This window comes from Rhipicephalus sanguineus, chromosome 3 (genome assembly GCF_013339695.2).
Source record: "Rhipicephalus sanguineus isolate Rsan-2018 chromosome 3, BIME_Rsan_1.4, whole genome shotgun sequence".
Taxonomy (NCBI): Eukaryota; Metazoa; Arthropoda; class Arachnida; order Ixodida; family Ixodidae; genus Rhipicephalus; species Rhipicephalus sanguineus.
In genome coordinates, this window is record NC_051178.1 from 213,595,349 (window position 1) to 213,621,923 (window position 26,575).

General features: G+C 45.6%; 1 protein-coding gene across 2 annotated transcripts in view; it reads left to right on the top strand.

Moving 5' to 3' along the window:
• LOC119388269 (conserved oligomeric Golgi complex subunit 1) overlaps positions 1 to 26,269 on the top strand; it is a 98,782-nt gene extending 72,513 nt beyond the window's left edge. For both annotated transcript variants that reach the window (XM_037655947.2, XM_049413895.1), the window contains exons 17-25: positions 1,080 to 1,167; positions 1,691 to 1,746; positions 2,642 to 2,729; positions 5,324 to 5,401; positions 5,726 to 5,802; positions 8,248 to 8,410; positions 10,364 to 10,480; positions 16,505 to 16,750; positions 26,069 to 26,269. In XM_037655947.2, the coding sequence (XP_037511875.1) occupies positions 1,080 to 1,167; positions 1,691 to 1,746; positions 2,642 to 2,729; positions 5,324 to 5,401; positions 5,726 to 5,802; positions 8,248 to 8,410; positions 10,364 to 10,480; positions 16,505 to 16,750; positions 26,069 to 26,206 (1,051 nt within the window). In that variant the 3' untranslated portion in view covers positions 26,207 to 26,269. The remainder of the gene's footprint in view (positions 1 to 1,079; positions 1,168 to 1,690; positions 1,747 to 2,641; positions 2,730 to 5,323; positions 5,402 to 5,725; positions 5,803 to 8,247; positions 8,411 to 10,363; positions 10,481 to 16,504; positions 16,751 to 26,068) is intronic.
• Positions 26,270 to 26,575: the final 306 nt, after the last annotated feature.

Here is a 26,575-nt window from a genome sequence, read left to right on the forward strand (position 1 = left end):
ATGAGATACTATATATATTCTGTCTCTACTGGAAGATTGACTGACTTCTGGTCCCCAAAACATCGGTACCCTACCATTGCAAGAATGTGAACATGATTTAATTTGCCAGAGCGCACCTACAAAGGAAATTGGCATGGGTCTCTGGCTGTCAGAATCTTTGTTTGTTCAATGTTCTTGCATTGAACTTCCCTTAATTCCACACTGCACTCCATATAGATCTCACAGGGTGCTGTGCTTAAAGCAAACAACACTAGTGTGCACTAAAGTTTCGATCCACCTGACCATTCTCTCTGGTCTCTTTCCGAACATTTTTTTCAAAACAAACTACAATTTGGATGGCACAGCCTATTTTAGAATGCAAATAATCACGTTGCCATCAGAGATCATTAACTCTCTGTTGTAAGCTCAGTAACCTCCCTTCATGCTCTCTGCAGTCACAAATGCACAACTTGTTCATGTCATATCTTTTCTGGCAGCTCTGCTGCCTGCTTTTTCAGGTGGGCTGGTAATGTTTAGCTTCTGCAGCATTGTAGAGGGCCACTGTAGCTTATCATGGTCTGCTAAAGTGGCATGGTGTATGCTACTGGCAACCTACTAATAACACAGTGGGAAGCATAATGGGTGATCATGAAACAGGCAGCTCTGATACATACGAGGGCAGAAGGAAAAGTGTGATGCCAAAAGCACAATGTGCATTCGGCCATGGAGCCACACAAGACAAAGTTCACTTGCAAGCAGCCTTTACAGACGAATTGTCATTATTGGGAAACTTGAACATACAGGAGACTAAACTTCTGCAAATGGAAGAAGGCCCATACAAGCGCCTCTCCTTGTGTCTCATTATTCTGGTGCTTTAGTTTGCCTATAATGAAATACGAACCATCTCAGCTATCCAATCTATTCCACACATCCACATTGCGAAGGCTGCTTTGATGAAACCGGAAAGCACGAGTTCATTCACTGAGAAAACAGCTTTAGTCTGCAATAACCTCTGCAACGGCCACAGTGCAATCACCTAGCTGTGGTTCTGGCAAAGCTAGTCAGAAAGAAAAATCACTTTTAATGCTTCCTTATTTCAGGCTAGCACTGCTGGGACAGGTGTGCCAGGGACTTGCCGAGCTGTGCCCCGAATTGCATCTGTGCTTTCCTGCCAAGAGAGGTGCCCAGGCAAGTCACAGACCCACATTGTCACCCCCCGCCTGTGGCACCAACACCACATTGTCACCGAGCCAATTGCACAAATTTGACTTACCAGCTTTAAGAAAATGAGAAGGTGCAAACCACCAAGAAGGATAGGTGAAAAGAAAGAGCATCACTTCCAAACTCGAAATATCCTCCTTGCGTGTCCAACCGATGGTTTGACACATCCACACGCTCTTTCCTTTCGCCTCTCCTTCTTGGTGGTTTACCTCTTCTCATTTTTTTGAAGCATGCACCAACTAGCCCAACAGCAAGTTTTGCTGAAGTTGGTTTACCAGGTTTATTCACTGTTGTGGCATAGTGAATATGGCGGTCTGCCTGTCATTTCTAATTCAAGCATAAAGGAAAGAACTCATGTGTGTAGACCTATGGGTGTTCACAAATTTTTCATGAGTAAGTGGAGCTATAGTCGATCATAAACTGACACTCATGATGTTTCATTGATGAGTGGAGGAGCTATGTATAAAATCTGGTCACTTTCACTTCACAGGATCCTTGGCAGAGAGAGCAAGTGTCCTTGCGAACACTTCGGGACTCTGCATACAAGTAGGTGTTCCACAATGATGCAAAGCACTTGCCCTTTTTTTTTTTTTTTGGAAGCATGACACCAAAAAGCATTGACATTTTATTCGCAAGAAATGTCCCGCGGGCTTTTCACGTAAATGATGCAAGAAAATGGTAGATGGACTGGTGAGCAGACACTTGTTTGGCTATTTTGTGCCACAGCAACTGCTTTTGAATTGGCTGTGAAAATTTAGGCTCGCCTTAGTGTAGCTCCTTTTTAAAATCAATGATACTAGCAACCACGATAAAACTTGTAATAGGGTCGAACTTCAGTGCAACAAATGTGAATGCAATACATTGTTGGATATGACAAAGTACAGTCACCACCAACTAATGATTTGGACTCAGGGGGGTGGGGGGCATTGAATAGTCAGAATAATCGAAAGTTCCAGAATTGCCAGAACATGTGTGACTTTATCCTACAAGCCCATTTCAAAATGAACATTCAAAATTATGATTCAAAATTAAGCAGCCATTTCAAGGAACCTCCTATATCTGCAGTGTTTTTTGCAGAGTCCTTTGCAAGCTAACGTAATGCAGAAATATATTTACAGTGAAACAAGAAAAGAAAATTTATGGATGTCTGCAATTGATCAGCAAGCACAATATCATCTAATGATGATAACATTTCATTCTTGAATCGTTTCTCGTTTAGCATGTAAAGCAGAGTGATGAAAAAGCCTTGGAAAGACTGCTTGAAAAACACCTATCGTTTTGCATGTCCACAGTCATTTGTAAAAATCATTGCTCACATTGAATATCAGCTGCTTCGATTGCACCGCACTTAGCTGTTGTTCACATATGGGCAGTGTTGATTGTTAATGAGGAGCTTGTGTTTGATGAGAGCAAAGCATGAACAAGTGGTTGCTTTTCACAGGTCATGCTTTACTTTGGTGGTGCAGCAACAGGCAGCATCTCTGGGTGAACAGCTGAACACACTGGACCATTTCTTGTCTGCAATGCTGGTATGGGCATCCTTGTTTACGACTGCACCGCCACAACCACCCGTCACTCTTTGTGCCTCGCAGTTTAAAACAAGTGTGACTTTCGTTTTTCTTTAGCTAGTCCATGAAGCAGTGAAATTACAATCAGAATGTGCCAGTTTGATTATTTAAACATGAACATTATATATGCGTAGTATATCAGTGTCCAGTATTTAGACAAATTTTAAGGATTGCATTTTTATTATTTGTTGTTAAAGGCAAGTGCATAAACGAATCTGCTAAGTGCCTGAGGCACGCACAGTTGGTGCTAAAATCAATGAGCCATGGAATCCAAGGAAAGCCTAAATATTTCTGCAGCACTGTGTTTGTATTTCAAGAGTGGGCGCGTATATGTGTAATAGGTATGTAACATGTATGCATCTCCAGAGTATGGCACAAAGTCATAGGCATGTACAGGGTTCTCCATTAGGGTGTACTAAGTTTCACCCCTTTAATTATTGGTCGAGTATGAAAGATAATAAGCGTCTCAATGGATGCAAAAATGAAAATGGAGTGATGATGTGCTTCTTACAACAGCCTTGCCTTGGGTCCCCGGCTTTTTGGTTGTAAAGCAGGGAACTAAACAGCTCTGGAAGGCAACACAAGGAATGCAACATTATTGTGTAAAACCTGCATGGCCATAACCCTGCACATAGAGCAATGTTAGGACAGGTCCAAATGATTAAAGGTATGGGGCAGACTTTGTGCCCCCCGTTCGATGATTAGGGGGCTATCGCCCCCATTGCCCCCCCCCCCACTCCCTGTGTGCATGCCCATGCACAATGTAACCAGTGTTTTACAATACCACCGAGTAAGGGAGGCTTTCTGAGAAAATAATACGTGGCTCATTTTTATAGCTGGATGTCAGAACTCGTAAATGAATACAGTTGAACCCGTTTATAACGAACTCGAAAGTGTCGCGAAAAGTGGTCGTTATATCAGTAGTTCGTTGTATATGGACTCGCCCTTAAAAACGTGCGCTTAGCGGCCAAGCCTTTTTTTTTTCTTTGCACTTTTATTAAAGTGCTAACAACCCCTTCGGTGACACGCTAAGCCTTTTCGCGTCGTGAAGCGACGCCCGCTGCGTGCTCACGAGTGAATTAACCGCCTTTGCAATGAGCTGACACCATTTCACCGAAGCGCGGTACCGCGACGTGGAGCCGATCATCCCTGGCTAGTTGCGTGCAGCGCGTCGCCTACTTGGCTCGCGGAGTCACTGCCGGGCCGCTTGCTGTATGCCGTATGCGCGCGTTTGTACGTTCTTCGTGCTTGCTTCACTCCGGACCGTGCACGGGTGTGGCGACTAGCCTCTTCGTTCAACGCGGCGAAAACAAGCATTTTGCAAGCAACGCGCACTCGACGTCTCCGCGATGCTCTCGCGGCCCTGCACGACGATGCGCGGCGCACTTGAGTTGTCCCGTAGTCAAACTCGCTGTCAGTGCATCGACGTTTCTCGGTGCCCGCGCCGCTCAACAACAGCGAGCTACTTTCGTTTCTACAAAGCGACGCGCACTTTAAAGCGGTCTCGCACGACGCGGCGGCGGCGAAATTGCGAACGGCAGGCAGCATGGCGCGCTCGTACCGCCGTCAATCCGCAGTGTACGGCGTACGCCACACGCGTAGCCGAGCGGATATCTACAGATGACTGTGATAAGGTTGTCGGCTATAATTCATAATGGCACGTTCATCGGCGGCCGCCACCTCGCCTTCGCTCTTTTCTGATGCTTATCCACGAAAGCATCGCCGCAACCGCGCGGAAGTCGTAATCACCGATCGACCGGTCTCTGCCGTTACCGAAAAGACGGACGACCTTTTGCGCACATTGTGGCATCGACGAGTTTAGGGACGCAGTGAACCTTTTTGCGATGGAAAGTTATCGCGGTTATCACTTCTTGCATTTATGCCTTCTTGCGTTCCAAGGCATTGTTTGGTTCATCGCAGGCGGTCGTAGCTGCAGAGAACGGCGTCAGGATAGGTTACCGTGCGAAAGCTGACCGCAAGGCTTCATGCTGCCTACTATTTTTTTTCTTCCTCACTGCCATTCTGCCACTGAAGAAACGCCTGGAAAGTGAGCGACCTCGCTCGCAGCGTCCGAAATCTGCGTGCGGCGCTCGCCGATCTGGGATATCTTAGTCGCGAGCACCGTGGTTGCAAGTTAACTGGAGCGGGGCACGCCGAGCGCGCTCCCTTGTCACGCTTTAGAAGTAATGTTTTAACTTTTTTTCGCTTCGTATGCGCCATATTTTTACCGCGACCGTGTCTGAAGTGTTCGTTGTAAAAGTAGGAGGCTTTGAAAAATGTTCGCTATATGTGGACGCAGCATCAATGGTTAGCATAGGAAAATCGTAAGTGCACCGAAATATGGTCGTTATAACCGATAGATCGTTATATGTGGGATCGTTATAAGTGGGTTCGACTGTATGGATAAAGCCAACATGAATTTTTTTCCTTGCAATGTGTTTTCTCTGTTGGATAATAAACAAGTTGCTCAGTAATGATTTGTTAGCGATGTCTCAAGTAACATTCACATATCTACAAACGCTGTCTGCTTACAAGCTGTTCTTACGCAATTGCAGTGTTGGGGTGAAGTGCAAGTCCAAGAGGAGTCTGAGGGAGGCCATCAGGTGCAGTCGACATTGCGAGTGCCACTGCAGGTGAGCATGCCTTGGCATCAAGTGTTTAAACAGCGCACTGATTATGCATTACTAAGCCCACCAACTGAAGGGCTTTTGTATCTGCTCAGAGTAGTACTTGAGTGCATGCCGGTGCACCTGGAGACTTCTCCCAATGACAGAGCTGTGCATCTTCCTCGTCTGCCACAAGGCTTTCCTTTAGTGAAGTCTTTCTAATGCCTCCAAGGCCTTCACATCGTGGCATTGTCATTTACAAGTGTTGACCATTTTCGGTGGTTCAAGAGAACTGTGCATTGAAGGTTGTACCAAGATTGCGCATGTGTCCTATATCCTTTGACTGTGCAGGTGACAGTGCCACTGCAGGAGCTGCTGTTTGCTCTGTGCCAGCAAGTGAACAGGCTGTTTGGCCACTGTATGCCTAAGTGAGTGCCTCCTGTTGCCCTGCAACAAGCCAATTATGGGCATCTTGTTATGTGGTTGTTAAAGCTCTTCTGTTGTGATGGTTCCCGCTGAGTGTGTTTATTTACCTAAAGTGTACATCATGGAGAGTAGCAATGTGGTACAAAATGAATTGAGACGCATGAAAGCAAATGCACCTCACATATGTAGTAATTGCAAGGTTAAAGAAGCGACACCAAGGTATACTTAATTTCATTTGTTATACCTTCAAGGTACATACATATGTGCATTACAGAGGGTAGGAACAAAGATAGACTGTATGGGCAACATAAACTTGATTGTAGAGGCAAAACATAAATAATCATAAAACTTTAAAGAAGGTTTGCGAAAAACATCAAAGGCAAACACTTGCACGCTAATAATCAGAGAGAAAAAAAATAGAGAATTTACCCGGGAGTATTAGAAAGCTTGCTCATTCTATAGATGGCAAAAAGAGAAAAAAGCAATGGTAAACAAAAAGGTGGCAAGTATAACAGGAATATAACTTATATGGCATAAAATATACAAATTAAAATACGAGACATAACTGGAAATTAAAAAAAAGGGGGGGGGTGCATAGGAACAAGTAATATACTGTTTATCACATTAATTATAAACGAAATGTCAAAGTGCTTAAAATAACCGAGAGCTGAGCTAGTTGGTAAGTATTCATGTTGAAGAGACCTAGATAATAGTGGTAGCGCATGCGTGAGCCAGCCATCGATTAACCTGCATAAAGAAGAAATCAAATGTCTGAATAATTATCTCTCACGTAGACCCCTACGTGTGCCGGATTGAGAGGTTCGCCTATTGCTTGGGCATGCGCAGATAGGTTTTTGTGCCTTCTTTCTTTTCTGCCGCTGTGCGCCTCTTGAGTTGTTAATTGGCGTTTATGGTGTCTAGACTAGAGCTGTGCGAATAGCAAAATTTTGGGTGCGAAGCGAATTCGAATAATAAAGATTGAGTGCGAATCGAATCGAATAATTTCAAATAATTTTCGAATATTTCTCAAACATTTTTCGAATAATTCGAAGTGAAATTACAGAAAAAGTTGCAGAGAATCCCTAAGTATGTTCTTGTGAGATAGCAACATGAAAGTGTTTCTTTTCGCGAGGTTGATGAAGCGCTGGTGGGGTCATATTTCATAGTTGTCTTTCTTATCAAGAGTGAGGCAATGTAGAGGCCGAATTGTATTTATGTACATGATTTGGTGCAACCAAAGTGTTGCCGACAACACTTTACACGTGATAGGCAGAGATGCCATTTCCTCAGCCTCTCCTTCTCTTCAACTTCTGTGGAAGGCCAACTGATGTGGCAGACAAGGGTGTGCTCCCTTCAAGTTCGGAGTTCCAGATCTGCCTCGTAGACGTCGATATATAAGAACACCTGAAATTTTGGATGCTAAAAAGCTTCGGCGTCCGGACTTCCTGCCCAAATTTCAGGTCCAAAACAGCATTAATTGAGCCCCCAACTCTGCCGCATCTTTCATCTCCATATTGGAACCAGCGTTTTCTTGAGTTAATACATTTGCGACCGTAGCAGAGCTTGAAAGGCAGCTTGCCGCAATACGGGGGTGTGATGAGGTGAAGCATATTGAAAATCTAGGGGCCACTTTCAATCAGACGTTGACTGTCTCTTGCCTAAGTTCGACCGTAACGGAGCTTGAAAGGCAGCTTTGCCGCAATACGGGGGTGTGAGGAGGTGAAGCATATTGAAAATCTAGGGACCACTTTCAATCAGACGTTCTCTCTTGCCTAAGTTCGACCGCAACGGAGCTTGAAAGGCAGCTTTGCCGCAATACAGGGGTGTGATGAGGTGAAGCATATTAAAAATCTAGGGACCACTTCCAACCGGACTTTGTCTCTTGGTTAAATTCGACCGTAACGGAGCTTGAAAGGCAGCTTTGCCGCAATACGAGGGTGTAATGAGGTGAAGCATATTGAAAATCTGAAGGGGTCACTTTCAATCGGATGTTGACTGCATTTGTCTTTGGGAAGTTCGAATAGTTCGAATAGTAAAATTTCAGTGCGAATCGAATCGAATAGCAAACACTATTCGAAAAATATTCGAAATTTCGAATATTCGCGCACCCCTAGTCTTGACTTTTCTCTTGTGTCCGTGTTTGCATGCCCTGTCTCGTCAAAGTGTTATTTCAAAGTGGTATTTCCAAGATCCAAGAGATTATCTGCAAGTTAAGGAGTGCCTGTGCTTTCTGCCACTACGACCTAACAACCCACAGTCCCTTTGTGGCAGCTGTCGTGAGCAAACAAGATCTTCATTGCTTGGCCAATGAAGAAGCAGATGTGTGGGTGCCCGCTCCACTTGTTGGTTCTTCTCCCTCTGCTGTCTGTTATTGACGACATATGTTGACGTTGGCATGAAATATTTGGATTGTTATGTCGAGGTTTGAATGTAGTTACCTTTCTTAGGGGCATACAGTCTGAAGTTGGCCAGCTGCTGACATCCTGCCTGGAGCCAGCTTACATACGCTCGTGCCAGGCAATAGTGACCCAGCAGTTACCACCTGCTCTGTGTCAGACCTGGGCTCTGCAGCTGCTCATGGACTTACACGTTCTCAACCTGCTCTTCCAGGTATGACGCTTAGAATTCATTGGTTGTGCTTAAGCTGTAGAAAACTTTACTTGATCATAATAGTTCCACTTGGAGATGTGCACTCCTGTATCAATCGGGGTGTTGCACAATTTGAAGACATGAAAGCATTGTGTATTAACGTGCTATGTAGACAGCATATGGTAGACAGAGTAGTTGTGCTAATGCTTTATAATTCTTTGCCAGTGTCCATGACCAGATTTTAGCATTGCAAATGAACAGGCACAGTGCATTGATCAGGCCTGCAATGTGCAAAAGAGCCTCGTGGGGTGGAAGCTGTCGAAACTTGAAACAGAAAAGTGCGCACCCTTCTTCAGAAAAATGTGCTTCGGGCAAGAAGAATTTGACTTCACTATGCAACTACAGAAAATGCACCTCAAAGCAAAGTGTAAGAAAAGAAGAATGGGAGGCACAGCTCGCCGTGTTGCTCCGTCGGCTCCAGCGTATGGGAGAATGCAGGGAGGGTACGCCGCTTGCAGACACTAGCCAAGGCAAAGGGTCTTTGTGAGTACAGGTTTTGAGTAGCGCAAGTAAGTGAGAAGAGAATGAGTCTCTGCAGAAAGTTTTCACTGACAGTCGCTCTTGCCTCCTGTGGCATTGTAACGGGACAGTTGTTTCTTCTAATTTCTCAGATAATAAAACCAATTTCAAAAATTTTTTAGGCAGCACGCTCCCAAGATGGCACCTCAAAACTTTCAGTGTGTCAGTAAAATTTACAGTGGTGCCTGGTGAAGGGCCCTTTAAAGGGACATTAAAGGCAAATAACAATTTATGTCATAGTGAAAGCTCAATGTATGGTAATGTCTAAAACGGCAATATTATCAACAGCAGTGCCCTACTTACCGAGAAATTAAGCTAAATGTATAACACGATGAGCGCCACGAGCGGGACATTTTGGAAATGATCCCGATGACGTGAGAGTCCGGCTACAATCAATCACTCGTAATCAAACTAGCTGCATTAAAAAAGGAACCTTCCGTGCATCAAGAGACGTAATAAAATGCTGTTTGTTCGTTTCTGTTTGATTCAGGAAAAATTAACTTCTTTGGCGTTGCCATGGGGAACGGCGCGCGTGGTTCAAAAGTTACGTTTTCGCCGAACTGCGCTTCCCCCGGTGCCCTGCTTCGCTCACGCGGTCGTGTCTCAGTGGTAGTTTCGGTATCGCGTACTGCCATGTGTGTTTTGCAGACTCGTGAAAGTCGCTCTGACAGAAAGTTCGACAAAATGCCGCATGCATATGATGTTGCCGGATGCCCGAATGGTGCACGCCGCCAGTGCATGCTGCCGCGCAGTAAAGGCGGGCAACGTTGGGCACGGCAATAGTGACATGAGAAAAACCGCTTTCAGGCGGGTGATTTGAAGTGCGCTAACGCGATGCAGACCACTAAAACGTGATTTTATTTCAAAATAAGCACTTCCTTGGCACAAAAGTAGCACTACGAGGTTTCTGGACCGCTATTTCAACAATCAACGTCAACTTAATATTTGCCTTTAGTGTCCCTTTAAGCTAAACATGACATTGTTGGAGAGTTTATTCTGATGCATGTGTGCTTTCAAAGCAAAGTACTTAAGAAGGAACACTGTTTCATTGTTTCTTGTCTACTAATATTGTCCTGCAGATACATTGTTCTTTACAGATTGGGGCTCTTACAATTTCTGCATCTAGCTAAACTGAGCCCTCAAATATGTTTTGTTTCGCATAGTTAACTGATGGCTGAGAGTACATGAAATGAGCATAGGTAATTTTATGATAAAGCTGTATCATCTCATCATTAGTATGTGGCATCAGCAGTGCTCTCTTAATGTGTTGCTTCCTGCCTTTGACAGAGGTGGTACTACAGAGACCATGCTTGGTTCAAGGAAAGTATATGCCCCGCTTTAATTAAGCAAAGCCCGCACAATGTGAGACAGAACTCTTTTTTTTGTCACCTCTAGGGTGGTATGCTGAGCACTGCTCGAGCAACCGTGGAAGCCCAGGTGGACCCTTTTGACTTGGACGTCCTGATGCCACACCTGGGGCGTCAAGCAAGCTTGGCAGCCCAGCAGACATCGGTCAGTGCTCGCCATCGCTAAAGAACTACAGTATCGCCACCCCTGATCCCTTCCGTTTAATGAGCATCTACTCCAGTAGAGCGCTGTTAGTAAATTACACATTTGCAATAGAAAGCAAGCATTCCTCCTGAGAAAGCAAGCTTGGCAAGATGCAAAAATCACACACGTACAAGTGGGGGCATACACAGGAAGGCGGTTTGGTGGGTTCAACTCCCCTCCGCCCCTGAAATTTTTACGTCCTGTATGTGTGTACAGGGTGTCCCAACCACCAATTTGGCCCAAGCTTAAAAAAAAACAACAAGAAACCAAGAACTCTAGGAAAGTTGTACCAGCTGAATATTAGCTATAGCCATAGGCACTTACTTGCAATATTTTTCTGTCAGTAAGTAAGAATTAACTTAATTAGCAAACTTTTTGATTATTGCTTGAATCAGTAACATATCAATTTTATAATGCAGAAGTGTGATTCGTTGGGCTAGTTGGTCACACGTTTGTAAATAGGAAAAACGGCGCAAATGGAGACGAAGCACAAGCGAAGAAACACACAGGACAGCGCTCGTCCTGTGTGTTCCTTCACTGTGCTTCGTCTCTTTTTGCATTGTTTTTCTCCTTTACAGGCCACCTCAAATAACCTCGGAATCAGGCATCAACTTTGTTCTAAAATCTGCTTGGTTGCTTTTTTCATGCAAAACACTCCAAATGCAGAATAGGCACACACTTGCATGCCGTGCTACTCAAGCACTTCCAAGCAAACTTTGATGGGTATGCAGCTGCAAGCGTGCAGCCGATGTCTGGCCAAGCAGGAACCCTGAAGCAGATGTGGGGAAACTGGAGGAGAGGCAGAATGGTGCTGTGTGAATAGGCACAGGCCTGGATAGTAAGCGTAGAATCCTTTGATGCAGTGTGGCTCAATATTGGCATAGCCTCATCAATTCATCCTGCTGGCAGCGATGGCAGTAAAGCAGCATGTGGCCATGTATATCCCACAGGAAAAACAAACAGGATGCAGTGGGGTGTGTCCAGATAAGATCGAACACGAGGTCCCGGTCACCATTCCCGATTTTGATGAAATTTACTGTAGGTCTAGGCATTACACCCAGAACAATGGATTCGCAGTTAGTTTTGCGAAAAAAAATTTTGTTCGCCTGAAAAAAAATATACAAATTCTGACCGCAAAAAAACGCTTTTCCGCCAATTTCGCGATTTCTGAATTTTGAGCGCACCTAGGGAAAAAACGGTGCATTTCTTCGTCACAGTATTTATTCCCCTTAAAGAACAAGTGAAATACAATCTTATGAGTCTGTTATTTCCCTTGCTTGTCGAAGCACTTTTAAAGAAAAAAATCACAAACTTGGCAAATTGCACAAAATACGTGTATTTCAGGAATTTATTGCTGCAAGCAAGTTAAAGTGAGGATGATAAAAATCGGTACATATTAACTTTGATACTTTCGCTCTCTTTTAAAATAATTTGCACGGTTTTATCGCGCTCCGTTTTACTCTGTAATTGGGCTGAAATGTAAGTGATTTACCAAAAACGCCGAACTTTGAAAATGATTTTCTCAAAAAGGCCATTTTTAATTTTTTTTAAAGTCCCTCTGATTGAAGTCAAGGATGTCGTCTACCATTCTGCAGAAAAAAACGTTGCATTATTTTGGTTGCTAACAAGTTATAGTGCGTCAAGTGTGACCATGCCAGCCTAGCGGCCGCGTCGTTCGTTATGTGCTGAAACTCGGATATAAGTTGTTAAAAATACTTGTACATGACATAATTACAAATCAGCAGCTCCACACCAACAAATGCGCAGCCAGCTGTCATGGTTCAGCAAGCTTTGCCTTGCGATCAGCCGCTTGACAAACCCGCAGCAGCGGCCGCTCGATGCTGCGAGCACTCACATTACATGAGTGCCGCTTCGACTGCGGATGACTCCGCTTGCGCGCGAAACTACGCTCAGAGGACAAACGAGAGAAGGAATGCATCACTGTGAAAGTTAAAGGCCGTTAAGTGCCAACAAGTGTCATAGTATGCAACGAAAACACTGCCGGCGATTTCCCAGTGAGCGCCTCCAGTAGTGCGCTCATGTGTTGCTTTCTCTCTTCTGATGGGCTAAAGATAATTAGGTTCATTCTATGAGCAACATATGACACAAAATAAAGCCATTGACATCTAAAGAAAGCTGTCATACGTGCTTCCGATGGTCGAGCAACTCAAACTGCAGTTGTTCATCTCGTGCCAGAACACTTGTGTCAGCCGGCTGTGAAAAGAAGTGTGTCCAGGTCATGTGCTTCATTAAAGAACCGCCTTTATAATACTGTATTGTTGTGCGTCCGCAGATAGAATATTCAATGCAAGTCGAGCGTTTATCACGATATATTGCGGCTTCGGGCATAACAGCAGGGAAAAAAAATACATGCGTGCTGTATTGAAGGCGCTCACTGCGAAATTGCAGGCAGAGTTTTCGTTGCATATTATGACATTTTTTGGCACTTAACGGCCTTTAACTTTCACAGTGATGCATTCCTTCTCTCGTTTGTCCTCTGAGCGTAGTTTCGCGCGCAAGCGGAGTCATCCGCAGTCGAAGCGGCACTCATGTAATGTGAGTGCTCGCAGCATCGAGCGGCCGCTGCTGCGGGTTTGTCAAGCGGCTGATCGCAAGGTAAAGCTTGCTGAACCATGACAGCTGGCTGCGCATTTGTTGGTGTGGAGCTGCTGATTTGTAATTACGTCATGTACAAGTATTTTTAACATCTTATATCCGAGTTTCAGCACATAACGAACGACGCGGCCGCTAGGCTGGCATGGTCACATTTGACGCACTATAACTTGTTAGCAACCAAAATAATGCAACGTTTTTTTCTGCAGAATGGTAGACGACATCCTTGACTTCAATCAGAGGGATTTAAAAAAAAATTAAAAATGGCCTTTTTGAGAAAATCATTTTCAAAGTTCGGCGTTTTTGGTAAATCACTTACATTTCAGCCCACTTATAGAGTAAAACGGAGCGCGATAAAACCGTGCAAATTATTTGAAAAGAGAGCGAAAGTATCAAAGTTAATATGTACCTATTTTTATCATCCTCACTTTAACTTGCTTGCAGCAATAAATTCCTGAAATACAGGTATTTTGTGCAATTTGCCAAGTTTGTGATTTTTTTCTTTAAAAGTGCTTCGACAAGCAAGGGAAATAATAGACTCATAAGATTGTATTTCACTTGTTCTTTAAGGGGAATAAATATTGTGACGAAGAAGTGCACCGTTTTTTCCCTAGGTGCGCTCAAAATTCAGAAATCGCGAAATTGGCGGAAAAGCGTTTTTTTGCGGTCAAAATTTGTATATTTTTTTTCAGGCGAACAAAATTTTTTTTCGCAAAACTAACTGCGAATCCATTGTTCTGGGTGTAATGCCTAGGCCTACAGTAAATTTCATCAAACTCGGGAATGGTGACCGGGACCTCGTGTTCGATCTTATCTGGACACACCCAGTGGTCTTCTCCGAGGATAGGACAGCGCAGCGGGATGTGGGCGTGTTAAGACTAGCGGACGAGCCAGCATTCAAAGTTTCCGTGGTTGGAGGGGCACAGGCAGCAACCAAGACATTGCTCGAGGGAGGACAGGAATGCAAGCAGACGTTGGGATGTGCCTGCACCACGTTGTAAGACTGAACCAGTCCAGACCCGTTTATTTCACAGGCACTGCCCAAGCTTAAGCACAAGGAAGAGTAGGGCTGATGATGACTATATACAAATCAGAACCAGGAAATTTGTCGATGATGCTTGCAATATATACAGGGTGCCCCAGCTATCTCTACCCAGAGTTTAAAAGTATGCCGACGCTCTCTGGGACGATGCTGTGATGGATAAGTGCGCGAGTGTCGCGTGTGGTGTTGCATCCAGGACATGACCAGATTGGACAGAGCGGCCACTAAGAAGGGCGGTTGCAGGACCTGTGCAAGGATGAAGATGACGATGGGCTTTTGGCATGTCAACCAAAAATAAAAAACTAATCTTGAAGTTGGCATGAGAGGCAGGCGCATGAAGAGCCACGTAGTAGCCTGGGGTGGCGTTCCATCGAGGTGGAGGATGATGGGAGCTTCTCGGCCAGCAGCACGGTTCGGTGTAGACCCGAGTGCCTGGCAGAGGTCAAGAGTCAGAGGGGACTGCTTCGCTTGGCCTCAAGTCTCCTAATCAAGTCCATGGAGTGCTCTCGGGAAGCTGCCACGTCCACTAGCAACACTGTCGCGTGTAGGCCCAAGTATTGCACTACCTTGTGAGAGCCACAGGATGGCTTTGCGTGTCCTCATCACTCAACATCCTCGTTTTTGGAAGCCACAGGAAATCGCCGCTGTTAGTGACGCCATCGGGTGTAGTCCCAAATGTTCCTTTCTGGAGGCCACGGTAGATTGTCGAAGTCAGCATCACAGTCGGGTGTAGTCCCAAGTGTCTGGCAGATGCCAAGGGTCGATGTGTACTGCTTCGCTTGGCTTCAAGTCTTGACATCAACTCCATGGAGCTCTCAGGAAGCTACAGCCTCCCTCCGCGACACTGTTGGGTGTAGGCCCGTGTTACTACGCATTACTAGACCAATGAGTCGGAGCACAAGGTTCTACTTGACCTCCAGATCAGCTGACCCCGTCATTACTTGACCCTATGGCAGCATCCATTCATGCGCTGCACCTTACCTCGCCAAGCCAAGGCGACAGCTACATACTCGTGCCAGCGCTCCATCCACTAAGGCGTATCCCGCATCAGCTGTTCGTTTTGCCCGGTGAGACTTTCTCGCGCTAAGACTAAGCGTGTGCATTTCTTTTTGAGTTCCTTTCCATGTATGTTTGTAAAGCGTCATGTTCCCGTATAGCGTCTATCAATGTTCATGTGTTTCTCCATAAAGTGAAAAAACAGAAAACAGTCTCGCCATTTTCTTAAGAACATTGCTGTCATCGACGCAACATAGCCTTATCTGTCTGCTTATTCTGAAGAATCCCATCACAGATGCAACCAAGTGTATGTTGCTGACTATTGCCTGGAGTAAGTCACACTATTTGTTGTGTTCTCCTTAATTGCCTAATTAGGCATGTTTAATTAACCAACTTTTGAAGCAGCGAAGCTGGGCAGAAGATTTCAGCGAGGATGTTGTAGATCAGTTTGCAAAACGTCCGATTAGACAGTTTCTAACTTTCTATCTATTAAGTATTCGTTTTTTTTCTGCTTTCTACAGATGCCCGCAAAGTACAAAAAAATGCCATGTGACATGCCTGCTTGCACACCTCTGCGTGCTGTGATTGCAATGCACCCTAACATTTCACATGCAAACGATATGCTTTCCTCGCAGTGGTTCATGACAGCGATAAGCACACGCAGTGGTTATCACTTGTGTTGCCGCTAGCAAAACGAGTGTCATCGCACAGCCACCACCACCGTTGCAGCCCTGTCAAGGCAGCACACAATGCTATGGTCGTTTCCACAGAGCATGCGTGAGAAATGTTAGGGAGCACTGCAGTCATGTCACGTGGTCTTTCTTTGTATTTCTCGGGCATCTGTAGTAAGCAGAAAAACACTAATACTTAACACATATAAAGTTGGAAACTGTTTAATCGACAATTTGCAAACTCATCTACAAGTTTCTCATTGGAATTTTTTGTCCAACTTCGTTGCTTCAAAGGTTGGTTAATTAAACATGCATAATAAGGCAATTAAGGAGAGCACGAAAAATAGTGTGACGTACTCCAGGCAACAGTCAGCAACATGCATTTGGTTGTGTCATCATAGAGTGCGTCGGCATATTTTTAAACTCTGGCTAGAGATAGCTGGGGCACCCTGTACATAATTTGCTTATTGCCTGATGACAAGGTAAAATGGAGTTTGCATACAAAAGTATTGAGCAGATTGGTTGAAAACACATTAGATGTCTAAAAGAAAGGGTAGTCTGAAAATATGCTGTAAAGAAAAAAACCAGAACTCTTGGTCATGATAATAAAGCATGCTTGGAGGTGTAGCAATCTACTTGAAGGAAGTGATGGCACGTGTGCAGCTTCTGCTGGGCCTCTGTCTTGGCGATGGGGGGGCCGGTCGATGCCTGGTGTCGGGACCCTCGAGCAACAGGGCACCTCCCACATCACCGCTGGTGTTGCCTGTGCTTGCTGCGGGAAGTCCACGCTTCCCCTTGTTGCCTACTCTGTCTAGGTTTCTTGATGAAAGCCCATTAGCCACTCAAGGCTCTGCCGCCAGTGGCCCTGACGGAAGCAGCAGTTTGGCAACACCGTCTCCTCCACCAAAGGTAGGTTCACTCAACCATTGGCCATTTTTTTCCTCTTCTTTTTCTTTTTTCTTTTATTTAACGTGTTTCCGCAACACCTTTTCAGCATAGTCAGAAAACACTGCTGATCGGTAGTCGAGGCTCCTGAAAACACGCAAGCCAAACATTATAGCGCAGCACACGACCCAGAATTTACAATTAATTCTCAGTCGGGTAGAAATCACTCCCTCTTCTTTCAACAAATGATGCCATATACCCAAAATGACCACGTTATAAGCACAAATTGCACAGACATTGGCTGGTTTGATCATCGTGAGCTGCATAGTTACCGCTGCCGCCACGGGTCCGCCACGTGCCCGTGCGTGCGCTCGCGATCACATTGAAAGTGAGTTCTGTGTTTGAAGGAAAAAAGAAAAGAGGGTGCTCAAAATGATGACACGTGCTGACGAAGGGACGTATGTTCTTGGCCCCTTGTCATCCCCCTCCCTGCACAACATTCAGCGTGCTCACTAGTACGAAAGGAGAGCAAAAGCACTTGAAGCACACGACAAATCCCCGTAACTCCACTCATGCTTGACGGATTCTAAAATATTTTGTGGCAGTCTATTCGTGAGGCAATGAGCTCTTTTAATGAAGCCATTCGTTGATGACTTGGAAAAGTGTTGCAGGGCTCTTTTAAGGGCCTATGTATAATATCGGCCACAGAAAAGCCACTACTGCGGCCATTAGACAGTCATATGACAAGGCCATCGAAATGTGCAGCACATACTGGTAAAGCCATATCAACATACAGGAACGTGTGTTAAAGGGGTACTGACACGATAATTGTATGTCAAAGGAAAGGCCAAGCCCTAAACAGCCTAGAAAATATCCTGGTGGGCGTGAGTGCATCATGAAGATTATTTGCAGTATATTTTTTAAAAGTTAGTTTCGGTTCCTACTGTGCCCTGACGTCGCAACACAACATGAGCTTATCGTCGCGTGCTCGCGCAAGATATCATGACGTTTCCACGGCCACTCTGTTCCTGGCTCTATTGGTGATGCACAAGTGTCCATTTTGAACGTTTTTGGTGATGCACAAGCAGCCCTATTGAATGTTTTGGTGCCTGACGTCATCACAACTAGCCATACTGGTGTGTGAAGTCGCCAGAATTGACACTGTAGCCCGATGTCATGCGAGCGTTGATGTCAGTAGGTGCACCATGTGAAAACGGATAAGGAATAAAATATGTTATCAGCATTTACTGAGTGTCACACTTGCACAGAGCCGTCTCTGTATACAGGAGGTGTGTATGGCAGAGTAAACTCACCTTTGAAAATTCGTGTCTGTACCCATTTAAGTACAGAAGGACTAAGCTCAGGTGTAGTGAAAGAGCACCGGACATAATGAAACATTTGCAGATATTTTGGGCAGGACCAGATTTTTGGGTTTTTTTAAGGAGTACACATACACAACTTTCAGAGCAACAAAGGCACCATTTAGCTGTTGTGGGCAAGCTTTTACATCTCCTTTCTTCATAGAAGTTCTCGGTAGAGTTCTTGCTGTTTAGCTTCTGTTTTAATTGCAAATAGTACTTCGATGTTATTTCCAATATCTTTAAATGGTGGATACATAGCATGAATAACATTTAGTTCTAATGGAGAAACTATTAACTGGAGAACCAGCTGGGTGCACCATGGTTGTTTCAGTATGCTTTTAAGAGTTGCTATTGTCTAGACTTTAACGAAGAACAAAAATAAACATAGTGGATCAGAACAGACACCTGTTTGGTGCACTACAATGCTTCTACCGAAAGGGCGCTCTTTCTGGCCACAAACAGCAGAAGCGGAGTGACTGTGATTTTTTTATTTGGGCCCTTTTTAGTGAGCCCTGGTCTCTACATATGTAACTCTGCATACGAGCCTGCGTCAGGCAAGAGCCTTGACACAGGCTTTTGCCTCGCAGCATAACGGGCATATTGCTGTCTTATCATCAGCCGCTACCTCCGACGTAGTTGGCACATGGCTCACAATGCAGAGAGTAATCTTCCATAGACTTAGCACTTTCTCTCACTAAGTATAGCTTGTAACAACAAGAGCATGCCGGTTTCTACCTTTCTTCCCCCGAGGTAGTTAATGCTTTGTGACACTGTGCTGCCTTGTGGATGTGCCCACGTTCCTCAGCCTTTTCTGCATTTAGTGAACTAATCAGTGAAGCTGTTGTGTAGGGCAGGAGCGCGGTGTAACCTGCGGCGGGCCGACGGGGAGTCCGAACGACGGGAGGGCGCGCAAAGTGACAACGCGTAGACCAAGCTTCGGCGAGATTGACGGGAGACTGCTCTCCCGTGTTTATTGCAGGTGGTTTTAAGGAGGGGGAAGAAGGGCTATTGGTCATCGAGGCACGGGTCACATGACTGGCATGGCCACGCCGGATTGGTGGTAGCAAAGAGTCATGGAAGAGACCCAGCTCCACCCAGTAGCATGAATAGAGAGCTCAACCGCACTGGCGTCTTAGCATGTCACCAGGGGTCGCGCGACGCAACATCGTCCTAGAGTTACTGTATATGCATATACAGTAACTCTACATCGTCCCACCCTGGGAAGAATTGCATCCTTATACAAATGTTCTACATCAGCAAACACAAAAAAAACACACATTGGAGTTCAGATTGAGATGAGGCCTGCAATAACGCAGTTAAGTCCTAGAGGCACACATCAAAACCTATGATACAGAAAGAAAATGGATGGATGGATGGATGCTATGAGCGTCCCCTTTATAACGGGGCGGTGACATGTCTGCCACCAGGCTCGAAGGAGAAAAAAAAAGAAAGAAAAAAAAAACTTCCTTGTTTCATGTTGTCCTAATGCCTTATCTACATTGATTAAATCTATGTTATTATACCAAAAATATAAATTCACGGTCCATCTCTCTGCCTCTTAAGGCAGAATGACCTTTTTTTCCCCCAATTATTTATTTTTGTACTTTATCTCTACTTTTCTGCCACCAATACTCTAACCATCTCTTACTTATTTCTATCGCGGACGTGTTCAGCTTTCCATTGTTGTCCCTAAAACCCAAGGCTTCATGTAGACTCGTGCCCACACGTATACCTGGGTGAATATCGCCACATTCAATCAGTATATGTTCCATCGTTTCCTTAGTTCCCTCGCACCATGTACATTGTTCTTCTTCGTTACTGAATCTCGCTTTATAACTACGCGTTCTAAGGCAGCCCGACCTTGCTTCAAACAGTAAAGCGCTTCCCCTTGAATTATCATAAAACCTTTCCTTCCTTATTTCGTTTTTTCCTTTTCGGTAGTTACTCAGAGCCGGCTTCTTTTCCATCGCTGTCATCCAATAAGTCCTTTCCGCCTTTCTGACCTTCCGCTTAATGCTCCTTGTTGCCATATCGCCCGCACTGCCAGCCGTATATTTACTGGTGAGCCTCCTAGTTCTTTTTCTGCACTGCGTGTCAACGCTTTTTCTAGAAAATTCAATTCAGTTTTGCAAGAAAATTTAGTTCACTGACACCTAACGGTGCCAGCTTGCACTGTTCAATGAGCATTCACACACACGCACTAGACCTCTTAGTGTGTGATGTCCTTGAGTGGCTGGGGGCTTACACGTCCACTGTGGCGACGTGACCCAGGCCCTGCAGAAAGACTTTGCGTGTGGCGGCTGTCGGGAGCCGACTTCGAAGACCCGTACCCATCTCTCCCAGAAGAATCTGGCGGATTGCGGCTGCCGTGAGCAGACGTCGAAGACCCGTCACGTCACTTCCCTCTCCCGAGTTGGAATTTGGTGCATTTACTGCACGTGGGGAGGAATACGCAGGACTTTCCTCCTGAAGTGCCAACGGGTGATCCTGGGCCGCAGGCAATTGAAGCTGTGCTTCAGCAGATGCAGAGACGCACTGCACAGCAGGGCCACCGCGAATGGCCTGCGCAGGCAACACCTGGTTGTTGATGTGCACTCTTGAACGCGGCCGTCGACCGCGGCCGCCGACGATGACGTCGTCGTCCTGGAGCCGGCGCAGCTCGCTGGCGTCCTGCTGCTGTAGCGCCAGAGGCAGCCGACGCAGCTTGGCAGACACTGGCATAATGTGCTGCTGCCTCTTGACCCGGTGGTCGTAGTCCCTGACAAGTCCCAGCTCCCCGTCGAACAGGTGCTCGAATCTTGGAGGCACACCTGCAGGAAGCTGCAAGGAAACGGGTGAAGCCAGACGACACGTTAGCGTTGCGCCATCGATCAGGAGTCCCAACTGCTAGATGGCGTCGAGCCCCAGCAGTGAAGTGCCGTGTGCTGTCACGTAGAAGGTGACAAAGGCCCGCTTGTCACGGTGCTGCAAGTCCGTGCGGAAATAGCCCAGGACCGGTATGCGGTGCTTCGAAAAATTGTTCAAGTGAACTGACCCTCGCAGCAGGCGATGCTTCGAAGCAAAAAGCGCGTCGAAGTCCCTCGTCGTCATCAATGATGCTGTGGCTCCGGTGTCCACTAACAATGCCATGTGGCTATGTCCTCCGACGACAACAGGGATGCGCAAGACCCTTGGGCTAGTCGGCGCAGCTTGCACGGACAGGACTGTGGCAGTGCCAGAGTCAGCATCTTGGACGGGGGCAACTTCGTGCACTGACGCTTGTCGTTTACGGCAGACTGCCGCGAAGTGCCCTTTGATGCGGCAAAATTGGCAAGTTTTGTTTTTGGCCGGGCAATTCCTGGAAGTCGCCAAATGCCCTAACTTGCCGCAGCGAAAACAAGAGCCAACTTGAGGCTTGGAAGCAGGCAGACCCTCTTGGCCGCGAACGCCATCCTGGAGGCGCGCTGACGAGCCCGCGTAGCCATCTTGGACGCGGCCTCCCGCGTTGGGGGGGAAGCCGCCGCCATGTTGAATCACATGCGGGGGCCGCCGAAGCAGCTGACCCGCCATTTTGTGATGCTGCTGCGAAGCCATGTGCGACGCGCTGGACGCTACCGCCGTCCCCGGCGAGCGAGCCGAGTAGCCGTTCATTTTCTCCGAACGCCGCGTTGGCTTTGCCCACGAAACACGAAAGCTCTGTAAAACGTTTTATAGAGGTTTATAGAGGTTTTAAACGTTTTAAAGACGTTTTATAGAGGTTATGTGTTTCATGGGTGTTGAGCGCCTCCAAGTCGCGTCCAACTTCTTCGGATTTCTGCAGCGTACGGCAAGTCCAACACATGGAGCCCTTTCCACGTCAGTCTTCAAATGCACTGTCAGAATACTGCGCTTCAGATATTCAAATAGAAATTCCCACACATGCACCAATATAAATATATTAGGTTTCTTGCACAGGAAACCACATCGAAAAGAACTATACATAGGCATTTAATGAGTGCTGATTCGATATCGCAGTGTGAGTAGAAAATAATGTCCAGGATACATATTCACAACCTAGTAAAGTCCCTCATTCGCACTCAGCAAGAGTCACATCTCAATGTTGGTATCAGACTGATGAACCTGTTTTCTCGTCAGCACTTGGTTGGCAATGTTGAAGAGCCGTTCCATCAAGTGCTTGATGGTACTGCCGTGTTATACACAAATAGTGGCTTCCCTGCTCCGCTGGCGGGCGCCTTAAAGTGAAAACCAGCAGCATAGTCAATTGACTGGCGAGCGGTAGATTCTTGCGCCTCACGCGGTCGCCCATCCACCCTGTTTTGCATGATGCGTTGTGTACGGGCGCCTGTTCAATGCCGAGGAACGTTTACAGAAGGAACGCCGTTCCCTATACCGTTCCTACGTAAACGTAACGAGTTACCATTACAGTTCCACCGATCCTCAATGGAACCGTGGCGTTCCTCCATTCCTCCAAAAAGGAACTAGTTCCTGGAACGTCGTTCCTTGGAACGCCGTTCCGTACAACACTGGGTTAAACGACTGCCAAGCGAGAGCGGCGCTATGCTCGCGCGGGTTAGGGTTAGCGCGGTTGCGCCAGCAGCGCCGCTTGCGGGAGAAGCTAGGCTGGCGGACAGAAAAACAGCAGCGAGTCTTTTTGGGGTTTAGTAGCGTGCATGGATGGACGTCTCCCACGGTGGGTCTGTGGGGGACGATACTGCGGCTCGTTTCCTGTGGGCCCCTCGTGGTGAGTCGAACATCGGTGAAACCGCATTCGCGGTGCATTGTATGTCTTATGTTGTCTTGGGTGTGTGTTATGTTTTCCGGGTATTGAATTAGCATTGTATAAGGCTGCTTAGCGTGTTACTAGTTGTGTATCAGATTCGGCAGGCGAGCTCGCCGTATGTAAAAGAAGAGGTTAATAAATGTACGTGTTGTTGTTGCACGACCGTGTGGACTGTCTCTGTGTGTTCTGAGAGCGGCGATATATTCAGACCCCACACTGAAATGCTGTGGAAAATTATACCTGTTGGATCAGCTCAGGTCATGACAAAACAGGTTTGTTGTTTTTAGTATAAAGAAAAACAATTAGGAGCCCTTCACCTATCGGGAAAATGGGACAAGCAAAGCTTGGTGTGGGCGTGCCTAACCTACCGCTTTTCTTTTTGTCTTTCACCGCAATGCTCCCTCCTAACTGTTCCCTCATCCATGCCGAGAATTGGACCTTCACCTATGTGCTTGGCAGCGCAACACTTCTATTGCTACAGGCAACAACGACCGTCATGCATTCGTATCGAGGCAACAGTGAAATGTGGCAACGTGAAATGACTAGTGACCTCAATAAAAGAAACGGCTGATTGTCGATCGAGAGAGCATCAATTATTGGAAAACGGAACCTACAAAGGCGCATGTGACTAGCACATCTCAGAGGGCTGCTTTTCTGCACACCCGCATTTCGGTACACTCACTGGCGCTGGGCTTTTTTGCGTACAATACCGCCGCCATCAAAATCTGTAACTCGTAGCAGTCTTTGCTTAGGGGGGATGGGTCCTTAAATTTGTTTTAAATTCTTTATCGATTGAGATGAAACTTGCTGAGTTTATGTATATTTGTGTGCAGATTTCAAATATGCAATTATTTTTCTAGTATATGTAGTTTTTCAAATACCGAATCTTTCATATGCTTACATAGTAACATAGTAAATAGGCACTTCAGATCGACTTGGAATGAGTGCTGAATGCAAGAAAACAAGAATGAGTGTTCTAAACCCATTTGAAGAAAAGTTATGGTATGTTGAAAATTTGCAAATGGGCCTACGTCAAGCTGGGATTTCAGTCACAAATATTCAACATTCCACAACTTTTGTTCAAATGGGCTTAGAACATCCATTTTTGTTTTCTTGCGTTCAGAACTCATTCCAGGTCATTCTAACGTGCTTAATTACTTTGTAACTCTCTCAGTTTAGGCAAACTATGGCTCCCTAAATGGCACCTGGAATTGAAAAACTACATATTGTACTAGGGAAGTAATTGCATATTTGAAATCAGCACACAAATATACATAAACTCAGCGAGTTGCATTTAAATCTATAAAGAATTTTTGAAAAAGTTTTCAGGCACAGTGTCCCCCCTTAAAAAAGGCCAGACGTTATGCAGTCAGTATCACACTACTGTCATATTCCTGTTGCCTTGCAGTGACATCTGTGTAAAAAAGGCATTTGGTGAGTAGTGTCACCATGGACCATTTCAATTTTTTGCTGATACTTCATTATTACTCATTTCATTGGCTCTCTTTAGGCATTCCTGTCGCTTATGCCAGTGAAATCTATGCGTCGTCATTTCCCATTTTCATCACACACATGCTTGTATCACACATGGTGGCTCACGTTACGAGGACACATTGATCTGTCTGGTAATTCTTTGCAGAACACAAACGAAGCTGGATAGCATGCTAGTTGTAAAATGCTTTGCATAGCATCTATGCCGACAGATCTGCCTGATTTTTATGTATGAGCGGTGGGTGTGTACGTACTATTTGTAATACTTTGTGTACAGAGTGCTCCTTGCTGATTCTTGTTCCATTCGTAGTGCAGCTCCCGTTTGTCACCTTTCTTGGTTGGCACCTTATTCACTTCACCACATGGAGTGCTATAACAAAGATGAGAACCTAATAAGAAGTTGAGCACGTGAAGCCGGTTCTATTGCGAGCTTGTGTTGCAGCATACAGTGGACCTCTGCAGGATTATCAGAACAGGTGAAGGCGCTACATCCACATGCCATTGCCGCCTTTTTAACTTGTCAGTGGAAAGTGATGTTGGAGAGCGTTGAGGACAGGGACAGTCAAGATCACTGCACGATGACACTGCTTCGTGTTCTTCATCAGCCAAGGAAACTGAAAGTGGTACAGGCCTTCAGTCAGTGCCATTTTTCGTGATCAAGTCGACGTTAGCCTGTAAATATAGGCAGCAGGCTATCACTACCATAAACGGCTGCGCACACTTGCTGAGTTCTAGCATGGAAAGGAAAATAGCTTGTGCATCATGAACTTTCGTTATGAAGCAACGGTGCTTGTTCTTCATGGGGTTAAAGCAATATTGATGGGACAGCAAAAGGCACTGCAATTGACTGCCTCGGAGGAGAATTATGCTCATAATCCTCAGGGTGCTACGAATACACATGCAGTCACCTTTTTTAAACTCTGTAGCACGGGAAATGAACTGAGCCAGCAAGAACATAAAGGTTTGCTGTGTGGGACTGCATGGTAGTGCAGGTTGGTGTCAAAGCTTTCAGTATCCTTGTTCAGATGATGCGGACCATTTGGGAACTCTGGAACATCGCATCAGTATGCGCATTTCACCACTGCTGACTGGTAAACAAGGCTGACAAGAGCTTTTGTGACACAGCACCGGCAGCACCACATATCGTAAAATGATAACTTTACCAAGTGAAAGTATGAGCACAATCACTGCAGCAGGACAAAACCAGAACTTCTCTCAGCACTGCTGTGTAGTGAGCACCATGGCCATTGTATGTAGCGAGACCTTTGGCCACTACATGTTTTTTTTATTGGGAAAATTTATATAATTTACATTTTCCTTGTAACATATAGCAGTAGTTGAGTGATCAAGATTTCAGATTTTATGGCAGTTACGCTAGTGCTTGATAGGTCGAGCCTCTCCAGTTTGTCTGTTGTATTCTTGCTTACGACTGTTCTGTTCTCACTAGGACTGGTGGATTTATTACTACAAAGGCCTAATCTTTCAGTCTAGCTGAACCTAATATTTTCCTTTACTGTACCTTTGAACTTGAATGCAGGGTCTTCAGGCACGTGAGAACCAGATCAGGAAACTGATAGATGATAATATGAATCATAAATATAGGAATTATTTAAATGCAAATTGTATAAATCTTATGGCACTATTCACTCCCCATTCTCACTTAGTTGTTTCTCATGTTTTTAGCTTAATTAGCCGCGATTGTTTTCTGATAGTGCAACTTTTGTTCCTCAGAGTTCCTCGGGGCCTGACCTTGCTGTAGCTGCAACATCTCTGACGGCCAGTCAGTCAACACCAACGTTCAGCGCCTTGCCCTCATTCTATGAGAAAATGGCCACTAGCATGCGATCTTCCTGGTTTGGACCGATGTGATGCAATCCAGAATTTTTCTGTACAATATACATTTCTAAAAATAAACCAACTGCAGCAGGCTGATGTGTATGTGTTCCTTGTCTTGACTGTTGTCCCACCACTTAGAGTCATATTAACTCGGTCAAGCTGGTGTTCACGAGCTATAAGCATGTATAAATGCCTTTTATTGCGATAGCAATTATACGGACACTCGAGGCACATTTTTGCCGTCGTCATCGGGGTCCGTATGAGGTGCACATCGATAACATCATATAGCGCGGCTGCGCAAAAGAAACACGGACGAAGGAAGGCAAGTGCACAGGACGAGCGCCTGTCCTGTGTCGTATGTTCTATTTGAGCAAAAGCTGCATCTGTCGGGCAGCAACTGCA